The 13768-nt window shown below is 34.9% G+C and overlaps 3 protein-coding genes across 3 annotated transcripts in view; 2 read left to right on the plus strand and 1 right to left on the minus strand.

Annotated features, from left to right (window-relative positions):
• The window catches only part of LOC143913478 (uncharacterized), an 89304-nt gene extending 83348 nt beyond the window's left edge, over positions 1 to 5956 (plus strand). Inside the window, exons 1-3 of the mRNA XM_077433304.1 lie at positions 2396 to 2752; positions 2836 to 3054; positions 3165 to 5956. Of these exons, the coding sequence (XP_077289430.1) occupies positions 2639 to 2752; positions 2836 to 3054; positions 3165 to 5147 (2316 nt within the window). The 5' untranslated portion in view covers positions 2396 to 2638 and the 3' untranslated portion in view covers positions 5148 to 5956. Of the gene's footprint in view, positions 2753 to 2835; positions 3055 to 3164 lie in introns of the transcript that reaches the window.
• LOC143913487 (uncharacterized) overlaps positions 1 to 13768 on the minus strand; it is a 133667-nt gene that overhangs the window by 101769 nt on the left and 18130 nt on the right. The gene's annotated exons all lie outside the window — the stretch shown is intronic.
• Positions 10544 to 12547, plus strand: LOC143913707 (uncharacterized). The gene is made up of 3 exons (XM_077433671.1): positions 10544 to 10657; positions 10732 to 10965; positions 11089 to 12547. Exons 1-3 carry the CDS (start codon positions 10544 to 10546, stop codon positions 12058 to 12060), a joined length of 1320 nt encoding a protein of 439 aa, XP_077289797.1. The 3' UTR covers positions 12061 to 12547.

Raw genomic sequence — 13768 nt, forward strand, 5'->3', positions numbered from 1 at the left:
GACGGGCGGTAGCGCTTCAACACCTCCACGAGCCACAACGACTCACAGTCCAGCTCGGAGTATCATCAACCACATCGATGCCCCTGCCGCCCCCGCCGCCCCACCAACCGACATCAGCCTCGGAAGAGCGCCGCCGCCGCAGCATCGCATTGATCGGCGCGACCATCGGACCACCCACCGTCCTGCTCGCGACGTCACCGCCCTCGAATCTACCGACCATTCAGGGCGGTACACCTATGTACACAGCGGATGACCCACGTCAACATTTTTTTTTCTCCCCACGTAATAATTTTTTCTTTTTGTGTAACAATAACTTTTTTTCTGTTGTAAAATTTGTTTCTTTGTAATTTTGGTATCGCTGATGCTGGGGGGGGAGTGATGTGGCGGCTCGCTTATACGACATGGTCGAGTTTGGTTGCCTTCCTGCGAGTGGGGACCAACCCGGCTGGGTTCGGACAGCTGCTACTCACTCTGTCTTCAGCTGTCATATAATAAACACGTGCATTAACATGCCAGTCGTCTCATTCGTTCATCCCCCATACCATTAATAAATAATAGAACGCGACCAAAATATGTCAAATTTACAACTTTACGCAACAAAATCAGTGGGTTCGTTCAGATTTTTCGACAATTGATTTTGAACACGCTCCGGAATAAGATCGCGATTGATTACAATTACATAAACCAACTCCCGAAATGTGTTTGATCGTTTTATATAAAAATTAGCTCAAGTATTTTATGTTTTTTTTTTTAATATGAGTAGTTTTAAGAAGTTCAGTGAAGAAAGCGAAAAAATAATCAAATCGCGAGTTAATCGAAATTGACTAGAACTGACGAAGTCTCTAGTGAAATAGTGGAACTAAGTCCTTCGGCAGTTTTATCAGAAAAGCAAACTAGCTCTTCTTCGAGAAATGGAGATAATATGGCGAACTTAATGCAAACTGTTGAGAAAATTCAATCGACTGATCATAGCCCTTCTTCCACAGTCATTTCTGGTGAAGTGGTCATATCATTTCTGAGGTTCCTGTTTTACGTACGATTTGTGGAAAAATCCAGAGAAAATTGAAAAATATATCTCTTCAGAAATGCAAAGTCGTGTTATTAAAAAATTATTGGCGTCAAGTTCATTATCGTGCTATTAATGTCATATTAACATTGACTAAAAATAATTTGGCATTTCGATGGACATCAAGAGAGTTTTGTATCTTCTAACAATCCTGGAAATTTTATATCTTTTATTAAACTTCTGATAGCTTATGATCCACTTTTGGAATATAAAGCAGGTTTTGTGACTTACTTGAGCGCGAAAATACAAAATGCAGAAGAAGAGATTTATGGAACAGTTGTAAGGAAATAATGTGTATAAGAGGGGGGGGGGGGCTTAAAATATTTTGGAAGTCACGTTATGGTGCGTACGCCAACGAACGGCCCACAGGCCAACTTTTAAAACCAGTAGCGTACAAAATATCGAAATAAAAATAAAAATTAAAAATTGAAATTAAATATCAAAATTAAAACTATTATTATAATATTAAAATTAAATTCAAGTATCAAAATAAAATTATAATCATAATATTAAAATTAAAATTAAATATTGAAAGTTTAAACAGAACATGCACAATTTAAATAAATTTTCGAGATTGACCTAAAATTAGATCATCAACAATCACATACAGGTAATCCCGACTTTTGTTTGTCGAAGATGTTTTGACTAACGAAGATACGCACTAAGATCGAAAAAAAAATCAAAGAATTATTGTTTTTACTTCCCCGTAATGCGCAGTAACTGAGAATATCTCATGTATTAGTATGGGTGACCGAGTGATGGTCGCAATCCGGTGCGTTGTCGGTTTATCAATCGAAATTTTTTTAATTGTTTTGTCTTCAATTGTTTCTCTCGTCGAAATAAATCAATTAATTAAATCATTTCAGAGGTAAACTTTATCGGATAATGTCTTCAATTGTTTCTCTCGTCGAAATAAATCAAATAATTAAATCCATCTCAGAGGTAAAATTTATCGGATAATGTGTGATTATTAATTTATTTCGACGAAAGAAAAAAAAACCCTTTGACAAATCACCGACATCCGACACCGCGTTTTTTTATGAATTGTATTTTTTTATCGATCATCGACGGTGGAAATATTGTAACATATCGTGACGACTTTAACAATATTTTTTTTCGCTCGTAAGCAGAGAAATTATAATATTTCTCTGGTTTTAAATGCGTATCGTCGTAATTCAAAACATTGTTGTAATCCAAAACATCAACGATGATCTAATTTCAGCTCAATCTCGCTCTTTAGCTTGATTTTGATATTTAATTTCAATTTTAAAATTTAATTTTTATTTCGATATTTTGTACGCTACTGCTGGTTAAAAAGTTGGCACCGTTACGCCACTGGCAACCACAAGTTGCAATATGGGAACTGGATATGGAAAATATCGTGTGTAGATATCGTGTGTGTGGACGGCGCTAGTAGCATTCGAACAATTCACATGTTACCCACGTTTCTAGTTTCTAGTCTATACTCGTGATCTACGATTAAAAACGCTGCTCTGGCCTGGTGTTTGGACGTCCCGTTGTCTCGGGAATAATCGACAGCATTCCGTCGGACTAGTCTGCTTCCTGGTTCTGATGGAGTGCCGACTTTGTCTCTGTTCTGCTCCGGCAGGCTCCTTCGTCTCCATCCATGAGGACCCTCATCCGCTGCGTTTGGCGCAGCGTATTTGGACCTGCTGTCAGCTGCGGGTTGGTTACGTCACACTTGCTATTGCCATGGCTATTGTTAATTCGCTAGTCCTCGTAATTGTCAATTCCTTTCCCATTTGCAGGTTAGGAAAGGTGACCATCTGCCTAATATGATATGCTTATCTTGTGTCAACAATCTGGAATTGCTCAACAGCTTTCGAAACACTTGTTTTCGGAGTGACAAAACGTCGAGAGTGAGGTTCGACGAGCCTTTGGCTATCAAGTCGGAGGAAATTTGGCTGGAAGATGAAATGGGTGCTCATTTTCCGCCAAAGTTTTCTAGCTCTCCAGACGATGGCGTGGTAAGTTAATGGAATTCGAGTTTAGAACGATTCCAAACAAAACAATCCTTTAATCTAAAATATAAATTCCTCTGTAAAGTGACATCCTTTCACATAACATTGTATTTTAGACCCCTGAAGGAAAAATTACTTGGAACGATAATATGGCAGAAATAATAGATAACAATAGGCACGTTCTAGCGGAAGAATTACCATTACAAAAAGCTTTAGATAAGATGTGCCCTACACATTCTGAATTGGACTATAAAATTAACTTCCAAGACAACTCATATGCCCATAAACTTAATCTTGTGACACAGAAAAACACTCAAAGAATGCTGCATGGATGTGACGATTGTCCAAAGTCATTTAATAGAAAAAAATGTGAAAGTGTACACACGAGTGTTCATAAAGGGGTAAGGTCACACAAATGTGAGATTTGTTTAAAATCATTCCCTTCAAAATCTTACCTCCGTAAACACATTAGTTTTCATAGTGGGGTAAAGTCACACAAATGTGAGATTTGTTTGAAATCATTCACTTCAAAATCTAGCCTTAATAGACACATTAGTATGCATAGTGGGGTAAAACCACACAAATGTGAAATTTGTTTGAAATCATTCACTTCAAAATCTAGCCTTAATAGACACATTAGTATGCATAATGGGGTAAAACCACACAAATGTGAGATTTGTTTAAAATCATTCCCTTCAGAATCTTACCTCCGTAAACACATTGGTTTTCATAGTGGGGTAAAGTCACACAAATGTAAGATTTGTTTAAAATCATTCATTTCAACATCTAACCTTAATAGACACATTATTATGCATAGTGTGGTAAAACCACACAAATGTGACATCTGTTTAAAATCATTCCATTTAAAATCTGAGGTCCGTGTACATATGGGTATTCATACTGGGTTTAAGGCACACAAATGTGAAATTTGTTTAAAATCGTTCACTTTAAAATCTCAAGTCAGGGTACATATGATAATTCATACTGGTGTAAAACCATACAAATGTAATATTTGTTTTAAAAAATTCAATTCAAAATCTGATCTCAATGTACACATGAAAATACACACTGGGGTAAAGCCACACAAATGTGACATTTGTTTAAAATCATTCACTAGAAAATCTGATCTCAATGTACACATAATTGTTCATAGTGGGGTAAAGGCACATAAATGTAACATTTGCTTAAAATCATTCACTTTAAAATCTCAGGTGAATGCACATATGATAATTCATACTGATGTAAAACCATACAAGTGTAATATTTGTTTAAAATCATTCTCTTCAAAATTTGATCTCAATGTACACATGAAAATACACACTGGGGTAAAGCCACATAAATGTGACATTTGTTTAAAATCATTCACTTCAAAATCTGATCTCAATTTACACATGAAAATACACACTGGGGTAAAGCCATACAAATGTGAAATTTGTTTAAAATCATTCACTAGAAAATCTGATCTCAATGGACACATGATTATTCATAGTGGGCTAAAGGCACACAAATGCGACATTTGCTTAAAATCATTCACTAGAAAATCTCAGGTGAGAATACATATGATAATTCATACTGGTGTAAAACCATACAAATGTAATATTTGTTTAAAATCATTCACTTCAAAAGCTTACCTCAATGTACACATGAATATACATATTGGGGTAAAGCCCCACGAATGCCACATTTGTTTAAAATCATTCACTTCAAAATCTCACCTCAGAAGTCACTCAAGAATGCATACTGGGGAAAAGCCACATACATGTAATATTTGTTTAAAATCATTTACTTCAAAAGGTTACCTCAATATTCACATGAGAGTGCATACTGGGGTAAAGCCACACAAATGTAATATTTGTTTAAAATCATTCACTACAAAATCACAACTCATTAGACACATGACTACTCATAATGGTGTAAAACCACACAAATGTGACATTTGTTTAATATCATTCGCTTCAAAATATGACCTCCGTATACACATGAGTATTCATAATGGGGTAAAACTACACAAATGTGACGTGTGTTTAAAATCGTTTACTGCAACATTTTCACTTTCCAGGCATTTGAAATCCCACACTCAAAAAATTAAATTGATTTGAATGGAATTTCTGCTATTAGTTTTTTTTTTAATTTATATTGTTTTTTATGTCTTCTCTTTATTTAAATTTAAATATTGTCGTTTTGGTTTGCATGTTATGACACCGTTATTTATGGTTGTTAAAATTAAATGAAATGTCTTTTTTATATATGTATGTTTGAGTGAATATGTATTTATGTATATACATTTATTTAAATATTTGCATGTGTTTTTTTAATATATGTACTATTGTATGTACATATGTATATTAAAAATTATTCCTTTCGAAATACCATCTCGGTGAAAACTATTCATATTGAGGTAAATGGAATATTTGTATAAAAGCATTCAAATTAGCTTGAAAAAATGTCATTCTATAGAAAAATCGTTCAAGTGGGAACTCCAACTAGTTGAAATATTTTCACCTGTTTTATCAAGCCAGCTCAAAAAATTTGCAATTATTTACAACGTCATACATTTGCCCATGTGGCGGCACTGTCACGCGTATCGGCATCCAATTACGCGTGACGGCATTAAATCACTTTATTTATTTATTTAATAGTTTTGGACCATTGTGGCATTACAGGAAGAACCTAATGCGCCACAATGGCCACATTTGAAAAAGATATAAAAACAAGTAAACTGTAAATAAAGGAAAAAAGCAAAAGCAGAAAACATCGTAAAATAAAATAATAAAAAAAAGTAACAAAAGGAAAATAATACATCATTCAGAGAGAAAAATAACAAAAGTGTAAAAATCAAAAATAAAATCCATAAATCCCATTCTTTTTTTACACTGAACAAAATTAAAATAGTATATAAAAATGTACAAAGGAGAAAGAAAAAGAAAAATAAAATAAAACAAAATATGAATATAAAATAAAATCACAGCGAGGCCCAAATGGAAGAGAGTAGATTAAGATTCCACTCAAACATCACATTCAAATTAAGAAAGTAATGATGAGCGCAGGTTACCAGATAAATATGTTAAAATAATATCCGATAATCTACGCTCCCCAAGGTGGGATATATCACATTCAGGGACAGCAGCAACGATTTCATTGAGAAGTCGAATAGCTCTTGGAATAGGAGCCATTCGAAAAAGAACTGTGCGAGCAGCAGGTACAACCATCAAATGATGATTTCTACCACGCACATAATTATCAGGGACATAAAGTCCCAACTGTTCCAGCAACAACGGGCATGACGTATTACCACGCAATAGCTGGAGAACGAAACGAATTAACGAGAAGTTTCTCCGAAGTTCAAGGGAATTATACCCAAGCATGCCCAAAAAGAAAGGAGTAGGATAGAGATATGGATAGTACCCATACTCTTTCTTATAAAGAAAACGAAGAAATGCTTTTTGCACTTTTTCGATAATAAGAGAGTAGTCTTATAGAGTAGACTTTATATAATGAGTTGTCCCTAAATCTTTAGAATTTTATAGGAATTTTAGTGTTGGGGTGCTCAATGAAGTGGAACCGTAAAATTATAGTCTGCTATAGCATTATCCACGTGGCCACCGGTGATACACGCCGGGTTGAACGTGTTAAGTAACATATTATTTAATTCGCATCGTAGTTTGACAATTTTTAAAAGTGTCTTAGCGACTGCTAGCACTACATACAATTTCAGGGTTGGCACCAGGGAAATGTAAAAATTATTTTTAAATAAATGAAAAACATTTCTCTTGATGGCGCCGAATACTCAATTATATTAATAACCAATTATTTAAGTTTAATTAATATAAACATCGATTATTTTATATTTTACATACTTTTGTAAACCCATCTATCTATTTATTTTATATTGTACGTATTTTGTTGACCTATGACCTGGGACTTGGCGACCTATCGGTTATCGCAAGACCACATTGAAATGTACTTCTCGAATATCCGCCAAAGAGGAGGTTATAATAACAACCCCCGTGCTTTGCATTTTAAATCTGCATATAAAAAAACCTCAATCATTTAGAATTAAAGTCGTGTTTCAACAGCAATTGTAGGCCCCTAGGATTCATAAACGTTTTAAATTGTGCACCTGGAAACAGCATAGAAACACTTCATTCTTCGTCTCCCGTTTTTTTCACCGTTTGTGGAAAAGGAGGTAAAATATATTTTAAATTATTTTATCAAAGGGATTAAATTTGCATAATTAAGACTTGCTTATTGTCTGTCATCTTTACAAATTATTTAGAGGTGATATTAGCAACGCAACTACATATGTATATTCGAAAAATTAAGTTATGGGTTCTGTCTCACCTCATTGATTACCGGTTGCGCTCATTGTTCCATACCGTGAACTAATGTTCTTACTAAAAATATCCTGGCTACGGCTGTGGTGCACCCAGCTAGTTAAAAACACAATAATAGTGTAACGTGGGAACACGGGAGAGAATTTCCGCTATCTAAGTACATTCGGTGGTGAACAAGACAGACCCCCGGATTACACCAAACGGTATTTAGTAAGTGCCTGCAAGAATTCTCAGAATCCGGGCGAGAGTGTGAGACTCGCTTAAACCTGTACATGCCCCTAGAAAATAGATACATAAATGGATCGGGGAAGCCGTGGTTAGCAACTTGTCCTTTATGAGGAGGTACACACGCTGTATCAGATTATTCTGGAGTGAGCGCTTGAACCGTGTGCACCTCCCGATTGTTAAATAAATGTTGTTAAGAGAATTTGGCCTTTAATTTAGATCCTGAACTCACCCTTACGCAACAATAGTTTAAATGATTTTCAGCTACAGATAGTGATTCTGATTTCTCGAGAAATAAAAATTGTCAATTTAACTTCTTAAATTTCTCGAGAAATTTTGATAAATGAAAAAAATATCGTTTATTCGACATAATTGGATTCAAGAATACAAATATATGTTTTGACATTATTGGTATGTATTATCTTAGTGTATGTATACATAATTAAAATAAAAATAGTAAAACATTTCAATTTTATTTTAATTATAACGTTAATTTACATAACTTTATCTCCCAACGTTGATTTTATTTTATTATTATGTACATATGTATGAATTAATATTAGATGCATTATTACATATTATTTTAAAAATATCCCTTTAAAAAACACATGCCATGTAGACAGACTTTTAAAGGAAAATGTTTTTAAAGGACATGTTTTTTAAAGGAAAAATATCCCTTTAAAAACAGCTACAAAACTTAAGATCAGAGCGTTAAAGGCGCCTCTGCGTTCTAAGTTCAAAAATTTGTAATCGGAAAATTATATTCATAGGGAGAAGGCGCATTCATTTTATATTCTATTATGCTTCTCAAAGAAATTAGTTTCACATTTCCCGGTGGCATCCACAATTTAAATGTTGTGCTATATAATGCTGGGAAATCTTCTGTAACATTAAAAACTTTTTTCGTATTGTCCAAAGATAACGATAAAGAACAGCCTGTTCCTCTTGTATCCTGCTCGCGCACATTAAGTAAGGCTGTACGACAAAAAGAGAGAGAATTTTACCGCACGCCACTGACCTTTTCGAAATGGTAAACGTTGAAAACAATTTTCAGGATTTGCATAATTTTTGACAATAGTAATGTGGCGGCTCGCTATACGACATGGTCAAGTTTGGTCACCTTCCTGCGAGTGGGGACCAACTCGATTGTGTTCGGAGCTAATTACTCACTCTGCCTTCAACTGTCATAAATATAACACGTGCATCAACATGCCAGTCGTCTCATTCGTTCATCCCCCATAGTAATATTAATTTTTAGATTTTTTGGCAACGGGTTTCTGGAAACCCATGGAAACCATTTAGGGTGACACTATTGCACACACCTAAACAACAAACGCACACTGTCACTTCTATGTCTCCTATGGAAGCTTTGCGCGACAAGTCTGTAGTGCGGCTATCTTCCATAGAATTTCTGAACAGGATTTTGAGGCTTATATGCGCCTATTTCAACTGTTTTAAGGTTCAAAATTGGTTGAATATATTACTGAGAGTTGAATGCCATCTATTCAATTTGCTTAAAATTCATATATACCAGTCAAAATTAGTTTTTGTGGAACCATACTGAAACCTCGTTTATGTGACGTCACGTCTGTTGAACATTGGCGACAATACGTCTCAATTGTATGAAGAATGATTATTTGACAATTAAGCCAAAACTACGAGATATATTATGTATTTTATTGTTTAAAATAATACTTTATGTGCTAATTAACATATCTGATTACTTGAGTAAATATTAAAATCTGTATTTAACATTGAAGTATAATTTTTTATTTATTTTTTTTTATTTCATACCAGGAAGGCATTACAGGTAAACCCCAATGCGCCTTCCTGGCCAAATTACAAACAATACAGCATTTTTTATTATATACATAAGTCGCTAAATTACGAGACACTGACAAACTCGACAATTAACGAGACATCTATGAATTGTACATACATTTTTTTATTGTAATATTTACATTAATCATACTCAAATAGTGGTGACATAGTGGGTAGGAAGGATATTTAGCCAATTTTTAATCGGGAATCGTTTCAACAATGAAATCAGAGAAAATTGGCAAACTCTGATAGGAAACGATCAACCAGGAGTCACAAATCCTGGTCTGACCAGCAGCATTACAGATATACTCAGAAAAATTCTTTTTCAATCGAGGTCAGCTCAAGGGATCGAACTCGGCGCCTCTCAGTGTTAAGCAGAAGCTTAACGACCGAGCCACGCTGCTGGCTGTATAGAATATACGCTGCTGTATAGAATAGTCATTCCTAACAAAAGTATCGTTTAAAAGCGAGCCATCGAAGAGAGACACGGAAAGTCAGAAGAGAGACAAACGAGTGAGGAAAAAAAATTCGTGGAAGTGATCGTCCCTTATCGTCCCTTGACGTTCAGGGACGCACGGGCACATACAGATGTTCGGACTTTGTCGAACTAATACTACCACACAATTTCACTAGTAGAGCCTATTTCAAAGAGATCCTACTGCTACAGAGTTTAACAATCAACTGAGCAAAACAGCCGAAATCTCCGTTTGCACGGAGTTTTTGTAGCAACATTTTTGGAAGCAAAGAGCGCTTCTACCCATTCTACTTCAATGGTATTTAAGGTCGAAAACTCGATTGCCAAATTCGCGAAAAAGGTGCCGCGTACAGGGCTTGTTCGCTATATTTATTGCCGCGGGCAAAGGGTTAAGTAAAGCTGTACGACAAAAAGAGGGATAATTTTGCCGAACGCCACTGGTATCAGTCGATTACATAGTAGGTTAAGAGAAAAGGCCTTTTTTCCGTTAAAGTATCTAAAAAAAAAACGCATTGCCACGTTCCACTCAGTATGTTTTCGTCTTGGCTCGTGTTTCGGTAACCTGCTATTCGATCTACTCGCCTCGACCAACTCGTATTCGACGAATTACTTCTGCTTATCAAGTCTGCTTCTAATTCTGATGGAGTGCAGACTTTGTCTCTGCTCTGCTCCAGCAGGGTCCTTCGTCTCCATCCATGACGACCCTCATCCACGGCGTTTGGCGAAACGCATTTGGACCTGCTGTCAGCTGCCGGTCAGTTACACTTCAACCATTGCTATTGTTAATTCGTTACTCCTCGTAACTGACCATTCCTTTCTCATATGCAGATTAGGAAAGGTGACAAGCTGCCAGATATGATATGTCATTCGTGTGCCAACAATCTGGAATTGCTAGACAGCTTTCGAAACGCTTGTCTTCGGAGTGACAAAACGTCGAGAGTGAGGTTAGACGAGTCTTTGGCTATCAAGCCGGAGGAAGTTTGGCTGGAAGATCTTAAATGGGAAAATGAAACGAGTGCTTATTTTCCACCAAATATTTCTAGTTCTCTGGACGATGGCGAGGTAAGTTCGAGTGCTTTCGAACGATCCCAAATAAAACATTCGATTAATCGAAAATATAAATTCACCTGTAGAATGGCATTTAAGTACACAATAATTATGTATTAAGTTTGGATAATTTTATAGATACACGGAGGAGAAATTACTTCAGAAGATATCAGCTCAGAAATGATACATGATAATAGCACTCCGGCAGATGAGTTACCATTAGGAAAAGCTTTAGATGAGATACGCTCTACATGTTCTGAATTGGATCATAAAATCAATCGTGAAGACGAATCATTTTCCAGTCAACACAATCATGTATTACAGAATACATCTCGTACTCGAAGAAAACTATATGAATGTGACATTTGTTTAAAATCTTTCCCTCGAAAACGTGACTTTGTGAGACATATGAGTCGCCATTCTGGAGAAAAACCATTCAAATGTGATATTTGTTTAAAATCATACCTTAGAAAAAATCACCTCCATATACATATGAATACTCACAGTGAGGTAAAACCGCACAAATGTGGTGTTTGTTTAAAATCATTCACTTACCAATCTTCACTTTCAAGGCATTTTAAGTCTCACACTGGAGAAAGGCCTCACAAATGCGACGTGTGTTTCAAAACATTTACTCAAAATTATAACTTTCAAACACATATGAGACGCCACACTGGAGAAACTCCGTTCAAATGTAATGTATGTTTAAAATCATACCATTCACATTCTGAACTCATACAACACACGAGAATTCATATAAATGTAAAGACACACAAATGTAACATTTGTTTAAAGTCATTCTCTCGTAAGCATTGCCTTTTGAGACACATGAAAGTTCATAATCTTGTAAAACCACACAAATGTAATATTTGTGTAAAATCATTCACTTCAAAGTATTACTTCCGTAACCACATGAGTATTCATAGTGAGGTAAAGCCGCACAAATGTGACATTTGTTTAAATTCATTTGCTTTAAAATCTGACATCCGTGTACATATGAGAATTCATAGTGAGGTAAAACCACACAAATGTGACATCTGTTTAAAATCATTTACTAAAACATCTTTACTTTCGAGACATTTGAAATCCCACAGTCGAAAAATTATTTAAACTTTATTTATTTATTATTATTACATAACTCCTTTACGTTTCACTTACGATTACAATTCAGGAAAAAGTTTGCCTCTTATCCGATCGTCAATATAAGTAAATGGATCCTCCGCCATTACGATGGTGCAAAAATATCGTGTAAGACGCGTTTGATATCTGCCCGGCGAGATAGTCGTTGACGTTTATCCATCGTTTGTTTATTAGTTTTAAACATAGATGGCGGTAGTAAAATAAAATTATTGTTTTTATTCAAAATAATAATTTTATATACAAATTATAGAAGAGGTATGTTTTTAAAAAACTTTTTTTTTATGTATAATATATATTTTTTAATTACTGTCATTGTTCTTCGTCTATTTTTAGTGTTTTATTTCTTCTTTCTTTTTGTCAAATCTACCGTGAGCGTAATTTGTATATTTATCCATATCGGTGCAAATTGAATCGACAAGTGATACAGCACTGTAGAATTTAAATCTCTAATAGGATGGTAAACGGACTACTAGTCATATGTGAACCCGTCACAGGATAACCGGTCGCTCTAGATCGGCCACACCACGTGATCACCCGTCAGACTAAAACTGGTCACACCCTAAAACTGGTCACGAGAAAACTGGTTGACCGATTTTAGGGTGTGACGGGTGATCACGTGTAACCGATCTAGAGCGACCGGTTGTCCCGTGACCGGTTCACATTTGACTAGTAATCACCGAACCAATAAGATATCCTTAAAAATTCTTACCGCTATTTTCACAAAATCGTTTGTCAAGTTACAGAATTTGAATCTCTGTAAAACAATATAATAAATACATCTATGTATATAAAATAAAGATAAAACAATATACTTTAGATACATGGAGGAAAAATTACTTCAGACGATATCAGCTCAGAAATGATACATGATAATAACACTCTGGCAGACGAGTTACCATTAGGAAAAGCTTTAGATAAGATACGCTCTACACGTTCTGAATTGGATCATAAAATCAAATATGAAGACGAATCATTTTCTCATCAACACAATCATGTAATACAGAATACATCTCGTACTCGAAGAAAACTATATGCATGTGATATTTGTTTAAAATCTTTCCCTCGAAAACGTGACTTTGTGAGACATATGAGTCGCCGTTCCGGAGAAAAACCATTCAAATGTGATATTTGATTAAAATGGTTCCTTAGAAAATATCACCTCAGTCTACACATGAGTACACATACTGGTATAAAACCACACAAATGTAATATTTGTTTCAAGTCATTCTATGTATTAAAAGCTGATTTGAGATTTCTATGAAATTTGATTTTACTCTTATATGTAGCGATATTCTCAGTACAAAAGTTTATTAAACGATGATAAGGATCATAAGGATATTAAAACAGGACAAACTATGAATTTTTACTACGTGTTTATTGAAATATTGAAATTATTTGCGAAATGTATAAAAATGGGGAAAAACGTGTTGGCTGCATTTTGGTCGTGATTCACTTGTTTTGAAGCGATTTTCAACCTGTAAATTTTTTATATGTTGAAAATAAGCTATTCTATTAATAAACATAAAGAAATATATAATTATTTACGTTAATAATTTGTTACTCCACATTTATTTTTTATAACTGCCTGAATTCTTCTGGGCATGGAATCATATAATTTTTTTAATAACACTGGCTTGATTTCGTTCTCCCAAAAATTGATTATTATATCTTCAAGTTC

This window comes from Arctopsyche grandis, chromosome 6, assembly GCF_051622035.1.
Source record: "Arctopsyche grandis isolate Sample6627 chromosome 6, ASM5162203v2, whole genome shotgun sequence".
In the NCBI taxonomy this organism is placed as follows: Eukaryota; Metazoa; Arthropoda; class Insecta; order Trichoptera; family Hydropsychidae; genus Arctopsyche; species Arctopsyche grandis.

Excerpts from the sequence above, each read along its gene's own strand:
- LOC143913707 (XM_077433671.1), top strand. The coding sequence starts at position 10,544 with ATGGAGTGCAGACTTTGTCTCTGCTCTGCTCCAGCAGGGTCCTTCGTC. Across the intron at positions 10,658-10,731 it reads GGACCTGCTGTCAGCTGCCG|ATTAGGAAAGGTGACAAGCT; the intron begins GTCAGTTACACT and ends TCTCATATGCAG. Across the intron at positions 10,966-11,088 it reads GTTCTCTGGACGATGGCGAG|ATACACGGAGGAGAAATTAC; the intron begins GTAAGTTCGAGT and ends ATAATTTTATAG.